The sequence below is a fragment of the Amblyomma mixtum genome, chromosome 10, assembly GCF_055824585.1.
Source record: "Amblyomma mixtum isolate Tamu chromosome 10, ASM5582458v1, whole genome shotgun sequence".
Lineage (NCBI taxonomy): Eukaryota > Metazoa > Arthropoda > Arachnida > Ixodida > Ixodidae > Amblyomma > Amblyomma mixtum.
This window is the reverse complement of record NC_143021.1, coordinates 31,507,919-31,524,225: the sequence shown is the minus strand read 5'-3', so window position 1 is coordinate 31,524,225 and position 16,307 is coordinate 31,507,919. Positions and strand designations below refer to the sequence as shown.

The 16,307-nt window shown below is 47.4% G+C and overlaps 1 protein-coding gene across 3 annotated transcripts in view; it reads right to left on the bottom strand.

Moving 5' to 3' along the window:
* Positions 1-2,986: 2,986 nt before the first annotated feature.
* The window catches only part of LOC149325534 (kinesin-like protein KIFC1), a 45,360-nt gene continuing 32,039 nt past the window's right edge, over positions 2,987-16,307 (bottom strand). For all 3 annotated transcript variants that reach the window (XM_089565096.1, XM_089565097.1, XM_089565098.1), the window contains 4 exons: positions 11,747-11,885; positions 9,851-9,990; positions 8,927-9,076; positions 2,987-4,476 (listed from right to left, as the gene is read on the bottom strand). In XM_089565096.1, coding sequence (XP_089421222.1) covers positions 4,435-4,476; positions 8,927-9,076; positions 9,851-9,990; positions 11,747-11,885 — 471 coding nt within the window. In that variant the 3' untranslated portion in view covers positions 2,987-4,434. The remainder of the gene's footprint in view (positions 4,477-8,926; positions 9,077-9,850; positions 9,991-11,746; positions 11,886-16,307) is intronic.

The window sequence follows — 16,307 nt, the reverse complement described above, 5'->3', positions numbered from 1 at the left end:
GCGAAGCGAGCGCAACAACAAGGCAAGCTGTGTGACGTCATACCAAACGGCGGCGAGGCGCGCGGCGTCCGCCAGCTGCTGGGGTTGCTAGGCAACGGCTCAAGGTCGGTCTCTGTGCCTCCTCGGAGAACCGTCACAGCGAAATCGCAAGTTCGTGGCCAATGTAGCTTTCGCTACGAAACCAATTTAATTAATCACACTCCCTGGCTGTTGTACAGCGGCAGAAGGCACATGTATTGCTGAAAAAAGTTGGCTTTGACGAAAGGAAATGACACAGTAACTATCTCGCATATCTGGGTGGACACCCGATATGTGCGCTGTAAGGGAAGGGATAAAGGGGGAGTGAAGAAGGAAGGGGTGCCGTAGTGGAGGTTTCTGCAGAGGAGGAAAGAACTTTTTTGTTCAACAAATGCATCCTCCCCCCTCTCGGCACAAGGCCGGTGAGACACCGCTTATGTGTCAGGGCAGCCTCCTCAGCCAGTCTGGCCAGGCAGAGCTGGAGCTCAGGGTCTCCCAGGATTCTTTAGAGTAGTTAATTTGCGCCCTCCCAGAAGAACTTGTGAATTCCCAGATTACATGCTCGAGGGACCCTCTCAACCTGCAGTGGGAACACTCTTCTGATCGTATCTGCTGGACATAACACACGTGTACCGCACGTGTACCTTTGGAGTTGTCTCCAAGCGAGTGCCTGCATATTATTTAACGACGGGTCCGATAGGGGTTCCAGCATATATGCTCGATCTGTTATAATGTTGAGTAATTTCTCCATTTTTTGTCATGCGTTCACTGCTCCCTTGAACTAAGAGGTCCTACTAGCCCGGTGGTATAAACCTTGAGCTATAGCTAGTGAGCCGCCTCGTTGCCAGGGGCGGCGGCATGCGCCGGTGTCAATCATCATCAGCCCGACTACGCTGAAGATGACGACTACGCCCACTGCAGGGCAAAGGCCTCTCCCATGTCTCTCCAGTCAACCCTGTCCTTAGCCTTGTCCCTGACCGCGGTCGGATGTGAACCCGGGTACTCCGGTTCAGTAGACGAGCGCCTTAGCCACTGATCGAGCCACCGCGGCGGGTATGTACGGCAGAGAAAATTTGATTTAAGAACGAAATGTTTCTCTTGCCACTAAAATCAACGCATGACTTCAAAACTGAAAAGGACTGATCGTGATCTCCATTTTGACGTGAATGGTGGTGTAGACTGACCTCAGCGATCCGCAACACAAAAACTGGGCACGTTATTGCACTTTGCTTCTGAGAACTGCCGGTGGTGCCGATACTTGCATTTCATTTCTACACCTTTCCTAACTTGAAAGAGCGCTGTTTTTAGGGAGTGTATAGCCTCCTTGGCTTCAGAATGCAGTAACCTATGATACTGGTCTAACTTTGTTCATCCAGCCGATTTACTTACTTGGAGAAATGTGAAGTGTGTGTGCTAGCACATCATGTTCCATTTTGCATTCGGTTCCAGGCTAGAGTTACGAGGTCAAGCTTCAGGCACAGATCTGCGGAATCGGTGATTCGGGACCTCAGTGGTAGCGCATTAGAAAATTTTACGACCGCTTAATGCACTTGAAGAGGGCACTGCGAGAGCAGTGTGTCCTGGATTCATTTCATGTGTACAGTGCGTAGTACATCTCGTGCTACCACCTGCATCTGAAATGAACAGTAGCGCATTGAAATGATGGCCCAGCCCAATGGTCACTGAAACTCCCTTGAGCATATCCAGGGATCAGTGGACGTTCTTGGGACGTTCAAGGGAGTTTTAGTGCTACAAGTTGCTACGAAACAGTTTGTAGCATTCGTAGGTCTTGCAGGGGTCCAGGCAGAACTGGGCATTGGGGAATCCAGGTATGCCCACCATATGCCTTGAGTCATTGCTTGCGCTTGGATACACTCTGTGAAAACTCCTCTTGACAACGCATGGAGCCAAGGCTCCAGAGCCAAAACAGGCCTTTTCTTCCTATGACAGTCTCCTGTTGCAAGTAAAAGGTTTCTCTTAAAACATAGTAGATTGGTGACACGCATCTTTCTAACATAACATGCATTTTGAACGTCGGACTGTCATAGAAGGTGTGCCAGAAAACAGCTTGACTACAATCAGACGTTGGGGCACGTCTGGTTTGAAGAAGCTTCCATAGATGCATGGCGGCAGCTGCTCCATAGAAAAAGCGAAAAAGAGCAGTATGGGAAAGAGTAACACAATGACATAGGCCCCGCCTCTGCAGTTTAAATGCCCAGAAAATTTGTCAAGTATAGCTACCCTTGCTCGTCTCTCGATATATTGAGTTCAGACTTCGCGAAAGGAAGTAAAAAAATGGCTTTGTTACGGCAACCACAAGTGAATTAATATCGCGAAGGGTGAAGAATTGCAAGACCTCTCTGCATACTGCTGCAAGTGAATTTATTGTGGAGGGTGTCATGGACGCGTATTCGGAGACATCAGGCTCTGCTGGTAGTGCGTCTGTGGATAGTGTCTTAATTGGTGGTGCAAACTACACTGTGGACATCAGTGAAGCGCTGCGAAGCTCTCGGGGCGCTCTTGGTTGCCTGCAACCTTCCACAAGCAGCTCCCAAGGGACCTCATGCAGAGAAAGGCTTCATAAAAAGCGCGCCAGGTCAAAGGTTAAGCAATGCCAAATGCAAAGGGACACAGAGGGATAAAACTTCTGAGCTTTCAATAGATGTGGTGCTCAACTTTGAAAGCCTTTTTCTCAATACAGATTTTTCTGGGCTGCTGTTCACTTTGTGGAACGGATTTCTTTGAAACTGTTCTGTCTGACCTAGTTTGTCCTGTTGCACTCCTATAAACATACTACTAAATGCAGTGAGTGACAGTCGTAGTTAGAGTGAAGAACTCTGAAATATTTTGTTCACAGTGTGCATGTCCATGACAACTAGAGGACAAAAGATTACTAAAAATTTGTGTCGGGGCAAAAAAAAGCAATCGTGACTGTCGTGACACCTGCAAGACGTTCAGAAACACCGAGAAGGTTAAACGAGATTTTTATTGCATTTAGTATATAGTCTGCAAGGTTTTTACAATGTGTGTAGTATGATGGCACTTAAAAAAAAACGGCAGTCCGCTGCTTCCTGTATTGCAATACAGGAATTGTTGCAATTGTGAACAAAATTGGCTTTTTGATGTTTGGCTGTCGAACTGCCTCTAGTCTAATTTTGTTGCATAATTAGCTTATTGTTTTGGTGAAATTTGAAGTTGAAGAATGAAGCTTAAACCCATTAAGGAAAGCCAGAGCAGAAGTAAGTTCTGCAATGGTAAAGTCCCCAAAAACTTATTTCGAGAGGAGGGATGACTGATGGACTACAGTAATGCAGTGAAAAAGATACAGCATTCTATAGGCTTGGCAGGCACAGTGCAGCCTATCTGCATTCACAGACTAGGCTGGAGAAAGTCCTCTCAAATGATATACATTCAACTTTATTACATTAGGCCATTCGCCCAGGTTTTCAAGGCCCCCATGGTACAAATATGAGCAAACTAGCACAAGACTTGTAGCAGAGAATAAAGATGGGATACGCACGATTGTGAAGCGAAAAGCACAAATCCACAAAAATACAATGTGAAACTTTCTTCCAATGCACGTTCAACAATTAAGTCAAAGTTGCCACATGCATGCTACATAATAAACATGCCACTGGAGTCCATACTTAAAGTAATGAACACAATGTAAAAGCATTTAAACTCGTTTAAAAAATTAGTAAAAATTGGCCCAAAGCCAACATGTCTGGACAACTGGCATGCCTAAATTCGTAAGCATAGAGCAAAGGGCCAAAGAAAGGAGTTGCTCTGATGTTCTATTCAGAAAATACATCGAAAGAAACAACGAAAGAAACAGCATGGTACGCAGGGTGCACAATGGTTTCTGTGATACCATGTATTGCCACCAGCAAACAGACTGAAGACCACCGCTGAGCACAAGGAGTGTTGCAACCTGGTTGCAGAAGTGACGTTGCATGCTATTCATTACAGACCTGAAGAGCCCAGGAAGCAGGAGTTTGCGACCAAGAGATGGCCGTCGTTTTGCTGCACACATCAGGACGCACGCATCGGTCATGTACACGATTCCAACCAGTTCACAGAACACCAACACACTGTCAGTTCTTCATCGGGACCAGTAAGCTCACCACAAACACTTCGAAGTGAACACAGCACAATTTTGCATCTCAGTACACAGGGACTACTGTCAGGGGTCCTCGTACTAGCAGCTCTTGCAACTCTTGAAGTTTCCTCTAGCCTTTGCATTGCAGTCGCTGGATCTTGACAGTCTACTGCCCACAACAGTGTCCATTAAAGAAAGCACACATTGTAAGGCAAGCGTGATGACTGCATCACTTGTCCAAGGTAAAATGATGTTATATAAAATTTGACAGATAAAATGAACGTAGCAAGAATGCCTTGTTAAATTTTGCCCAGCCATCAAAGGTTCTTGCGTGCTGTGCCAATCTGGCACTGGTTGACCTGCAAAGAAAAAAGAAGAGAAGGGAGAGACCTTCAACAAGACCCACACTGCAGGAACACTGTAGAGCACTGCATTAGAGAAATGCAAAAGCATATGCGTTTGAACATCAGCAAGTTTTTTTTTCAGCAAAAAAGGGCTACAAGTTGGGCTTCTACCGCAAGAGGAGGACTTAGGGTTGTTTGACTGCTGAACTTATCTCTGATCAGTCAAGGCAACTGTGGTCTAAGACTCTTTTCCCAAGCAACTCACCCTGGCAGAGCTGAGCCCCAGGACAGGGGAAATCTTGTACCCATTAAAGAAACCGGTGGGTACTCGGCGGCACTGGGGATCGAACCCAGCACCTTCCGAATGAGAGGTGGATGCTCTACCACAAAGCCATGCTTTGTTTTTTCCGACATTTTTTCTGAAGTTATCGTTGACACATGACACCTATCACGTGACCCTTGGATGACAACAGCAACTTTGTTTTGCAAGTCACTGTACACATCCCAGCACACTTTACAGTCATACAGACCACAACATGTTCACTCGATGGCCCTCAAACACGCTTTAACCAACGACACTTCGTGGCGTATGCATTGTGTGCCCGCCTGGCGCACGGAGGGCCTGGGTTTAAACCAAAATGACGGCGAATTTCTTTTTTCGAATGGTCATTTTTGTGTGCACACACTGTAGCCGATACGGCACTCATGAGACAAATGCTTTCCATTAAAAATCAAAACTGCCAACTGCAGAAGCAACATTGCGAATTCACCTCTTCAGACCCACTGTGCAACTGTATGCAACCATGTGAGCGGGGTTCAGCACTGAAAATAGTTTCCAGCAACCTCTTTGGTTACAATTTCTGGATTAAGGCATGCTGGGCCATAGGAAGGAGTCCTGGAGGCATGCCAAATTCCTGCAGTGCTAATATGCCGTCTGACCATTGACCATTATTCCCAACACTAAAGCTTTGGACAAAATGGCTTGACACAACATGCAGTAACAAATGCATGCGACATGCAGTACACAACCCCGCTGTTACACTTTTCTCGGGACCATGGAATAAACATGCTAGCTGGGAAACGAAGGAGACGGGAAGCTCGTGTAAGAAAAAGAAAATGCAGATTTTTTGTTTTTGTTCTTTTTTCACTTCTAGTAAGGCCAGCTTGCTTTTCGGGCAGTTGCTTTAAACCATACGTGCCAACCTCAAGGCTTTCAAATGCTTAAAACCTTCGCTACTGGGGGGGGGGGGGGGGGGGGGGGGGGCGATCATGAGGAAATGCACAACCGAGGAACAGCATGCGACGAGCGTGAAATTTTTATCACATTGGAAGAATGCAAGTATCTCGCGGACTGAATGGAAGGCAGCGCGCATTTGTTCCAAAGCCTTGTCGGAGCAGCAATTAAGATGCTTTCGATAAATAAACAAATGAACAAAAAATGTCCATGACAACGCTTTGCTGGGTGACTGATAAGTACAGCAGATAGCCGACGCCACTTCAGGATGGCAGCGAAGCTCCGAAACCGAAACTATGCGGCCAGACTGGATCAACCTACCACCAGGGGCCCGATGATGGTCAAAACACCTGCAGTTGTGCGCATGTCAGAGGGGCACTGATAAGCAATGCATCATACAGTAACAAATACTTGGGTGATCGGTTAGTCGCACACGTTGTAGCGTTACACTGTACTATTTCAGAAGTCTGTCCGAACTGACCGATGCCAGCCCCTGGGCGTCCGAACAAACAAGCTCCCAACGCCTTAGTCTTACATGGATGCTTGACGAGGCTAAGGCAGCAGTCTGGATTATCTGATCTAACCGAGGATGAGGAGTAGTGGGAGTAAACGTTTATTTGCTCCATTTATTCGAATCTAGGCCAACAGCTTTCTTTAAAACAAGAGATGGGAAACTCTTAGGTCTGCTCAGATTCGAAGATTTTGTAGTTGCATTCGCAACGACTTTTTGCTTTTGCAGCAACAAGGAGAGCCTTCAGGGGCCCAAAGAAAGGCTGCCATCCCAAAGTGGAATCAGAACTGGCAGAGCTCATGAAATTGCGGAGGCCAGCGGCACTTCTAGTCACCACAGAAGTGCTACAGACCAAAGCGAGAGAGCCGGCAAGAGAGGCATTCCACAGGACCAGTGAAACAGGTGAACAGGCCACATCCAGCACGTGTCACTAAGAGTTGAAGCTAGGTGGATGGCTGCAGCCTGGGATGACAACCCAGAAAGCTTGGTTGCATGCTTGTCCCAAAAGTGCAGCGCTTCCAAGGCACTTGATGGCACAGAACACTGTGCACGTACGAAGTGGACAGTGATAAAGAGGTCAGCGATGATGAGAATGAGAGAGCGGAAGCAGGTTCCTGGAAATAAATGCCATTGAGTGTTGCTGCTGTCATTCTCAATTGTTTTTACGGCCGGCTTACATTCAGGGAAAGTTTTTTTCAGCCTTCAACTTCCGCGTGTCTGCTTACAATCGAGGCCAGCCTAGATTTGAGCTAATAATTGGGTCGAATTAACGATGTTTTACTGCACAATGTTCCAGCTGCTGCTGTTAATTTCACAGATGATATACATATCTCTCTCTCTCATGGTGGTGCAAGGTTACCAGTTAAGTATTTTTTTTACAGAATTTAAAATGTTTGTCGAAAATTAAATTTGTTTCCGTAAAATTACAGGAGAGTTCTGTAAAATCGTGCCAGGGGTTAAAATTTATTTGTTTTCCGGAAAAATTGTAAGAGTTGCCAGGTATGCTTAATCCTACACTCCTCGTAAACTGGAACCTAGAAACTGTTTCCACACTTTAACGTTAAAGATACAGTGCCTCGAAAGAGCCAGTGCTGTCGTCGTAGTCATTGGCCATGAGCAACAATGACTAATGGAAGCATAGAATATCTAAAATTGAGGATCGGACACACAACCGCTGAACTGCAAGATGGGCACACTGCCCATAGGCCACGAAGGCTGGTCAGTTGACGCTGAACAAAGGTGGACGTAGTGAATGCACTGTGGTTAGAGACTTCATGAAGTGTCATAATTACTCACGTATGCATCAGCACATTCCTCTGAATATATTAACTGAGTATGAGGTAAGTGATTAGGTGATGTGAACAAATAACAGAAACATGCCTCGGCGCCAACCCATTCAATTGTATCTCGCACAGCACTGTGCATGCATTGGCACAGTTTCGTTTCCAAGCCTTCGGTGCCTCGCACTCATGTCACACTGGCGATAGAACTGCACCAAGAGTCATAACGAGATTCACAGCACCCATAAATGTGCTTGGCAGAGTGGGTGCAATGCAGCCAAGTTCCACTTTGGCCGCTGCACCTTGGCTGTTTCACAAGCGTTAAACGTAGGCTGTCAAAATGCCGGCACGAACTGAAGCACCATCACAACGTAGCATGCCCCTGAGGGAACGTCACAACGGTGACGTAACAACTCAGTCTATATTGCATGTTCTTCTAAGGAAGCTTGGCCAGTACTGGCTAACGAAAACATAGCAGCCGGGAAAACTAAATACCCGGATACACAACAGTAGGTTTCTACAGTACCATACGTCGTGATCCAACTAAGATATGTCAACAAAACTGCACTGGGAAGTACTATATGTGCCCAGTGTTCACTAGTTATAACCGCCATGGGAAACTATTTTTTACCACCAAACCATCGTATCAGCAGTGATTGCAGGTGCCATTGGCACCATACAACGTGGCAGAAATGAAGCAGCCATTGCTTACAATTGCCACAGATTTAAGAGGTCTATTTTTCCCCAGCCAGTGAACTTAGACAAAAACCTAGTTCTCTGGACGTCACTGCATTCTTGCTATTTATGAAAGCATTTGCTCCCAAAAGAGCAGCAACCTGAAACCAGAATCTCGCATCCTGTGTTGCCTTTGACTGCGAACTGTAACAATCCAGCGCAACAAGATCGCTCTGAATACCTCCAAATGGGCAAAGATAAGGCAACTGAAACACCGCCATGCTCTCTACATGTCTGACGAGCTGTGGCTATGAAAGTTCTGAGAGCTTGTGGAAAAGAAAAGCGCACTGCATAATGTGCATGATCATGCTATGCAGTCAATGCTCAGGAAAAAAGTACCCCTACAAGCTGCAGTGACGAGAATTTATGAAAATAATGGTCTGCAGGAGTGGAAAATGCAATCAACTGTCAACATGCCATGTTAAGCCATAAAGACTCATTCGTCCTGTTGCAGTGTTCACTGTTTACACTGGAAAAGGGCTGCTGTCACTGAGCTGAAGAAAACAAATGGAGAAAAACTAGCAGTGTTCTGAAAAAAAAAAAAAAAAAACTGCCTTTGTTTAGCTGAATGACAACGTGAAAAACTTAGCATATAGAATTACGCGGAGTGAAGCGGAAATCTTTAGGTTGAAATGGCCAAATATGTGGGAAGAATATTGCGAGAGGCGCTCTTTGTTGTTACGGGACAGACACCAGTGTGCTCACCGTTGTGGCGAAGCGGAGTGAGTTGATGGTCTCCCCAATGTTCTCCTCCCTGGGTGAGATGTTGAGCAGCATGAGTGTCTTGCTGTTGCCACCCAGGCTGTCCATGAGGAGGTGGGTGAGCTTGGAGTTCCGGTACGGCACATGGTCAGCCTGCATGAACGACATGGTCCGCCGCAAGAAAAGCAAAATTAAAGGCACATCAGGATCAGTCCTTCAGGGACAAAGCAACACATGAAAAAGTTGACACAGGGCGCATTCTATGCACCTATACAGGATAGCAGCGACTGAGTGAATAAATCTGACTGGCAATCTGCCAGATTGCCATATTAACACTAGGATCACATACACTACTACCATACTTGCACGACTGTAAATTACTTAATTTTTTTAACTTGAAAATCCGAAGTTGGAGCATCGCTGGTGCAGTTATTTTCAAAGTGTGGGGTTTTGTGGGACGATGTCAGAACGACGTGCTGCGAAACTGGAGCAGTGATGATGAAAGCAGCACTAGTGAGGATGATGGCACAACTGTGGACGTTCAGTCCAGTGACTAATACAGTTTCGTTTTGGAAAGTGCCCTCGGGCCCCTGATAAGTGATATGCAGTGCTTATAATCATGTGAGCACAGTACATAACTGAGCCTACTGCAAAACTGCACAGTCCAAACATGGGGGTTGACCAAAGGGTGAATTGAAATCAAGGGCAAGCCGCAATGTTCTGCTATGAAGCCATCCCCTGCATTCACCACAAGGTGGCAGCACGGCCCACTACACCTGGGCCGATGGCTAGCAGCAATCAATCGACAATGGTTACCTGGTTAAAAGGACTGGTGAAATACTGCAGCTGAAGAACCTTCCACACTGCTATACTGGATGACCTATGAAAACCCAAGACATGCTTTCAAGGTAGTAGTGGAGCACCCACCCGGTTGGAGAGTGCCAGAATGACGTTGCCGAGGTTTGCGAGGGAGCGGTTGATGTTCTGGGCCTCCCGCAGGCGTGCCCCCGCCGACTGCGACTCAGACAGCCGCTCGCTGCCTGCCAGGTCCACCAGGTTCAGACGCCCTGTGCACAGCCACACCACAACATACATGGCAAGCACTGCACTCGGCAATGGTGAGCACCACGGGCCTAACAGCTTAACCGAATACTACTGTATATTTCAATGCAAAGTAAAAATACTGGTAACCTTCACGGTTTGGAGTGCCGCAGAAAGTAGCCAAGGTGGCAGCTTCCCCAATCAGCATCAGGAGAACATTCCTTGTTTTAAATGGCTCACTGCTATTCCGATGCTCACCAAAGCAATGAGACATTTTTTCAATAATGTAAAAAATGGACAGAACTAGAGAAAACACAGAATTACCGTATTTACTCGCATAATAGGCGCACTTTTTTTCCATAAAATCCGGCTCAAAGTTCGGGGTGCGCCTATTACGCGGGGTAAAATTTCCGGAAATTTTTCGACTCGCAAAATTGAACACACCGCGTAAACGCACTCGTGTGCGGGCCGCACCCCGTTTTCGCGAAGAAAATGTTAAAAAAAAAGGGTCCGTGTAGGGCCGCACCGAAACTTTTCGGAATGCACGCGCCGAGGCCTCCGCGATCGACTCCGGCTGCGCGCAACGAGCGCTTGATCGCGGAGGCCACACACGCGCACAGGAGCTTCCAGACGCCGCCCACGGAGGGCGCCCAAGGCCAAGCTCTCCCCCCCCCTCCGCGAGCTTTCGCTATCTATATCGCCATCAGCATCTCCAGCTCGTTTTTTTTTTGTTGTTGTTGCTGTCAAGTGCCGGGATTTGCGGTAGCGCGACAGTTATCGTGGTTTATGGCTTTGCCGCGGAGCGTTGATGTTTTAGCTTGACGGGCAAGCACCTTAACAGCTACACGGCTGGGAGTTTGCTCTCGAAGACGGCTAGCGTGCGGCAGGTCGGAAAATACGACGTGGCCGAGAAGTGCAGCAGTTGCGACTGCGGCGTCCCTAAATTTTCGTACGCGACTCCAAGCGCCGAGGTTTTCGCGGGACTAAGTTGGGAACGTTTCCGGCTGGAGATGAAGCTTTCCAAACAGACGTTTAAAGTGAGCATCCCTGAAAACTGTGTGCGGCTGTTCTACGCGATGTCGTTGTACGTGCTGTGGGTCCGCAGCAGCTGCGACGGCAGCAGCACTAGTAGGGACTAGTAGTCAGTTCAGCAAAAACTTTGTTAAAATAAAGATTGGGAAGCGGGGGGTGGCGAGGCGTCGGCTTGCAATCGTGTAAATACAGTATTGATCACAGTGCCAAGTTCGGGGTGCGCCTATTATGCGCGGAAATAAAAAAATCTGATTTTTCGCGCCCTAACTAGGGGTGCGCCTATTACGCGAGTAAATACGGTATTGGTTTATATTACAGTAAAAGCCTGGTTATGTTACAGCAAGAATTAAAAGCTGATGCAGTTTGAATTAGCCAAAGTTCGAACTAACAAAGGTGAACAGAATATGCGGTACACTGTTTTCCCCAACTGCTCTCAGATTGCAATGGCCAACACCTTCTCTAAAGCCCGAACTTACCAGAAGGCCTCTTCTCAGCTTTCAAAACTGAAGAGGTGGGCACTGTTCAGAGCGTGTGAACTAATGCAGCAGAGGGCGGCACCAGGGTCGCGAAGGGCATGCAACTGCCTGTGACCTTGGTTGCGAGGCTGAAAAATCTAGCAGCGTGCTACCGTCCCACGACTACTGCATGTCTGATGCCCGATTTTCCAGCCTTCTGCCCCCTACCCCATTCACTGTTGACTGCAACAAGATATGCCGTTGGGACACGCCAAAGCAAACAGGATGCACCAACCTCGACAGCCGAGCTGGGTGTGTGCGTTGTGGCCCGTGATGTCCAGGCGGAAGACCGAGTGGGACCGGGATGAGCGCTCGTTGCACTTGGTGGCAGCCACAGCCCGGTTCTTCCGCGCACACTGCAGCAACTGGCCAATCTGGGGAGAGCACAGGGAAACCTCTTTCATTTGACACCCGTTATCCCGGGAATTCGGACTGCCTCTGGAGTACCTCCAGCGCCCCTATGAGCCTCCGGCGTCAGAAGCTCATTTTATTCGGACACCTTTGAGCTGGCATCGGCTAATTCAGACCGGAATCCAAAGTGGCGGTGCACTGTGGTGTGACCTGCTACACATGCGACCGTCTAAATACTTGTCCTGCAAGACCTGAACTGCATATTACACTGCCTCCTGTGTCCCTCTTATGTGCATGCAATGACAGGCGTGACAACGATCGGGAGGCCCTCATTTCCTACGTGTGGTATTTCCATTCTTCCAGCCCACCGGAACTCCGAGCTCTTCACATGCTCATGACTAGGGCCCGGAAATTTAGGCATTTGCCTAAACATGCCTATAAATGCCTAAACGGGAGACTTTTGCACTTGCCTGCCTTTTTTGTCGTTTATTAGGAAATAGTACCTATTTAACCGCACTTTTTGCCTATAAATGCCTAAATCCGGCACTTCGGTCCTCGGGGCCGTTTTTTCAATTTTGAGACATCTGTCTGTGTATGGTGAAAGGCGCGCGCCGATACACGCACAAAAGTCGCTGGTCTCGCCAAACATTTTTCTCGAACTGTAACTTGAATGTAGTGTTTATCTCGAAGTGTAGCAAGAGGAGAGTTTGGAAGGAGACCTGACATACATTAGTGCGAATTTCTCAACATTGACGGAAAGGATGACAAAGTTGGAAAAGGCTGGACTCTCAATAGATGAATCGTTGAAGCTAGTGGCAGAAGTACCAGCAGCACTTCGGAGACTGGACGGAAAGGGCGTTACTGCTTCTACAATTGGTAGAAAAAAATAGATGCCTAGAAACAATTTCCCAAATCGAAGACTTTCTACGCGGAGACGATACGGCCACATCACCTGAAGGCCTAATCCTTTATCAACTCATGTTTTAGGATCGTGCCACTAAGTGCACGTGATGTCAAAAGAACCCTTTTAAAGTACAAAGCTATGCTTAGCGAAAAACCGAAGGAGCTTCAAGTTCGAAAACCTGAGAATGCGCTTTAATGCTTCAGTTCAGGACTGCCTACTCTCCGTGCTTGATTTACAAATCTTTTACTCATGAATAAAGAGTATTATTCAAAGCGCCTATTTTTTCTTTATAGCGCCTATTTCATTATTTTTTAGAGCCTAGATGCCTGCCCATTTCAGGGTTTTTTAGTGCCTAAATTTCCGGGCCCTACTCTTGACAAACTAAAGCATTGGGCACAAATACAAAAAATAAATTTTGCTTTCACACAAACTGTTTTTGGCAGTTTTGGAGACACATTCAATGATACGACACTTCGATCATTCAGACACTTTAAGACCAAATTAACGAGGTTTCGTCGTACCAGCACTGCATGACATTTAGACCCACACTCTGCACAAGCATCTCTTGTCAGCATCCTCACAAATAAAAGAAACCAAGCAAAGCTCTAGTCTGAAGAAAAGGCCATGTCCCTGCCGTTCCAGAGCATGACAAACTTCAACACATGCCTCGTACAGGATTGTTTTGGAGCTACAGCAGTATGAATAACAAAACTTCTGTACAAAGGAAACAGAACCCTCAAACATTTTCCCCCAAAATGGTCAATTACTGCATGTTCTTTTGCAAAATGCAGCCATGAAGAGAAGCAGGTTGAGTGCAATGCTGTGGTTTTACGAACTCTTGCAAATTAATTAAATCACCAGGTGTGGGCGCAGAAAAGTAAACTACTCAGAAACCCAATGGACACTGAACCTCCCATGGAGGTCCTGCAGACATCCTGAACATCCGCAGGACGTATATGAGAGGTTCAATGCCATTGGGAAGTTTTGCAAGCAAAGCCGGTGCTATATAAAACTGGGAAAAAAAAATCCACAAAATGTGACAAGACAGCTCGTGAAAAGCGACAGCTTGGACACTAACAGGGGTGGGTCCATCCCTGCCATAGTCCCTTTTTCCCCGAACACAGTGTCCCCTAGGCGATGTAGCCCCCCTTGGCCCTTGTGTAGCTTTCACCACGCTGCAGCCACACTGGAGCCGCTGTCAACCGAAGGCATGAAAACATACAGTGGAACCTCGATTATACGACGTTCAGGGTACCGCGCGAAACCGTCGTATAATCGAAAATCAAGCGCGATATATTTTAACGTCTGAACTTCATTGTCATCTATTTTTTTTTTCGGAACACAAATGCAGCACATTTTTGCCGGCAGAGGGCTAGTCTTCAACAAACAAGATAAAATGGCTTGATAGGTGGAAAGATTAAGGCGCACCGGTTATCGACTGGCTAAAGTGTGCCTACCGTATTTACTCGATTCTAAGCACCCCCTTTTTTTCACGATCGCGATGCCCAAAGTGAGAGGGGGTGCTTAGATTCGGGGGGTGCTTAGAATCGCGAAAATACGGTACATCCCGGCCTGCCTTTGCTGACGACCTTTTTTGACGGACGATACGAGCCAGACGTCGTACGAAGCGGGGTCCTTCTAAAATTTGCGTCGTATAAGCGAGGTTTTTAATGCATTGTCTCTATGGGGGTTTTGCCGGGACCGCACAAATTAGTCGTAAAATGCGGGTCGTCGCATGACCGGGGGACGTATAATCGAGGTTCCACTGTACCATGCCTCAAGATGCAACAGATGGGTTTTTGCTGTAAGAGATGCAACTGCACAAAGTGGTGCCAAGGATTTCACTCCAGTCACCCTTTTTCTCTCGTCTCTCATGGCTTAGCATGCATGATTCACAAACTGGAAAAATAGTGGGGTGAAAGCGGTCACCCAAAACAACACTCAGGTGCCGCAGCTTCGCCTGTCCCACTACCTCTTTGGAAGCCGTGTTTCCCTGCACGACACACCTCTTACCGTAGTGTTAGAAAACAATGGGTTCACTAGCACCCGTTCAAATTTCTTCCCCCGAGTGTTCCCAGTCAAGTGCATCATAGCATGACCGGGCGCCATGACATGTCCCGTTGCACTTCATTTTCTGGCTCGTGCGCGCAGCAGTTTTTTTAAAAATCTGCTGGCAGACTTTTATGAGGAAAGAGCAAGCTGAACGACGCGATAAGCATGCAGTGAAGTCCCCGACCAATTTCTCTAACCCGGTGAGACACGAGATACCGTGTTTTCTCGCAAATAATCCGCGCAAAAATTTGAAGAAAATAAAAAACGAGTTTACAAAGGATGGAGGGGTGCGGGTTAATTTAGAATTTTTTTTTGTTCGAGGAGAAAATGGCTTTACAGCAATGCAAGACCTACTGTACATAGTTGACACATTGGCACGTGTCAAGCCGATGAAGGGCCAACGAAAAGCATGGCCAAATTCACATCCATGTGTTTATTCGAGAACTCCATCCATGCTGGCTGTGCTTACAGCAACGCTATGCAAGGACGCTGTTGCACCTTCAAAGTCGGGTGCCATGGTATGTACAGTAAAAGCTCGTTGATTCAAACTTCACGGGACCGGGAAAAACGTTCGAATTATCGAATGGCCACGAAAAAACCGACAAGAACCATTTGCATTACGGTATATGTAGGGTATTTACTCGCGTAACGAACCCACTCACATAATAACAACCCCCCCCCCCACCCCCGCCCCGATATTTGCCTAAGAATCTGAAAAAAAAAAAATAAAAGCGTCAGTCGTTAACGCTTCCCTCCGTTTGGCACCGTCACACGGCCCACAACGCATTTCTTGGCGGCGTGCCAAGATGCTGCACAGCGATAGCATCACTTTTGACGTTAGCTCCAGCAAGGGGGAAGCGAACTTTGGCAGAGTGCCAACGCTTGTCCGGTTGTGCAAGCCTCGTTTTCAGTACGTTCGCCTTATGTGCCATGGGCGATTGGGGCGGACGCCGTCTACTGCCACTCAAAAGCCGGCATCTTGTTCGCGGCTGAGCGCGTGCTTCCTGCTTCTGTTGGCGACCGACCGATGGGTGGAAGCATGGACGACACTCGCAAAGAAAAAAAAGTTTTTCGCTCGTAATTTGTAGCGCTGGTCCGAAGTTATAGCCTTCATGGGCATTGGCTGGGACCGCGCTGACAGTGGTTATCCGTATTTTCAAATTAACAAGTATTTAGTTGCCAGTTCCGGAGGTTGCGCGGAAAAGAGGGTAGGCAGCCGCCAGCGCGGTCGCCAACCCCTACCCTCCGGTGCTGCCGGCCAACGCGCCGGTGATCGCACCATTTAAGCTTTACCCACTCTTCCAAGGTTTTATCTAGTTCCATCTTCTGTCCCTGTTTAGGACGTACGCAGCCTCTAACTGTGGAGGAGGTGTTTTTTTTTTTTGGCCACATGCTGTGTGCCAAGCCGCCCAGATGCGGTGGCGCTTAGTTCGAATTATCCGTAACGGAACCGACTCGCTTTCGAATTAACGGGTTTTTTTATACACAG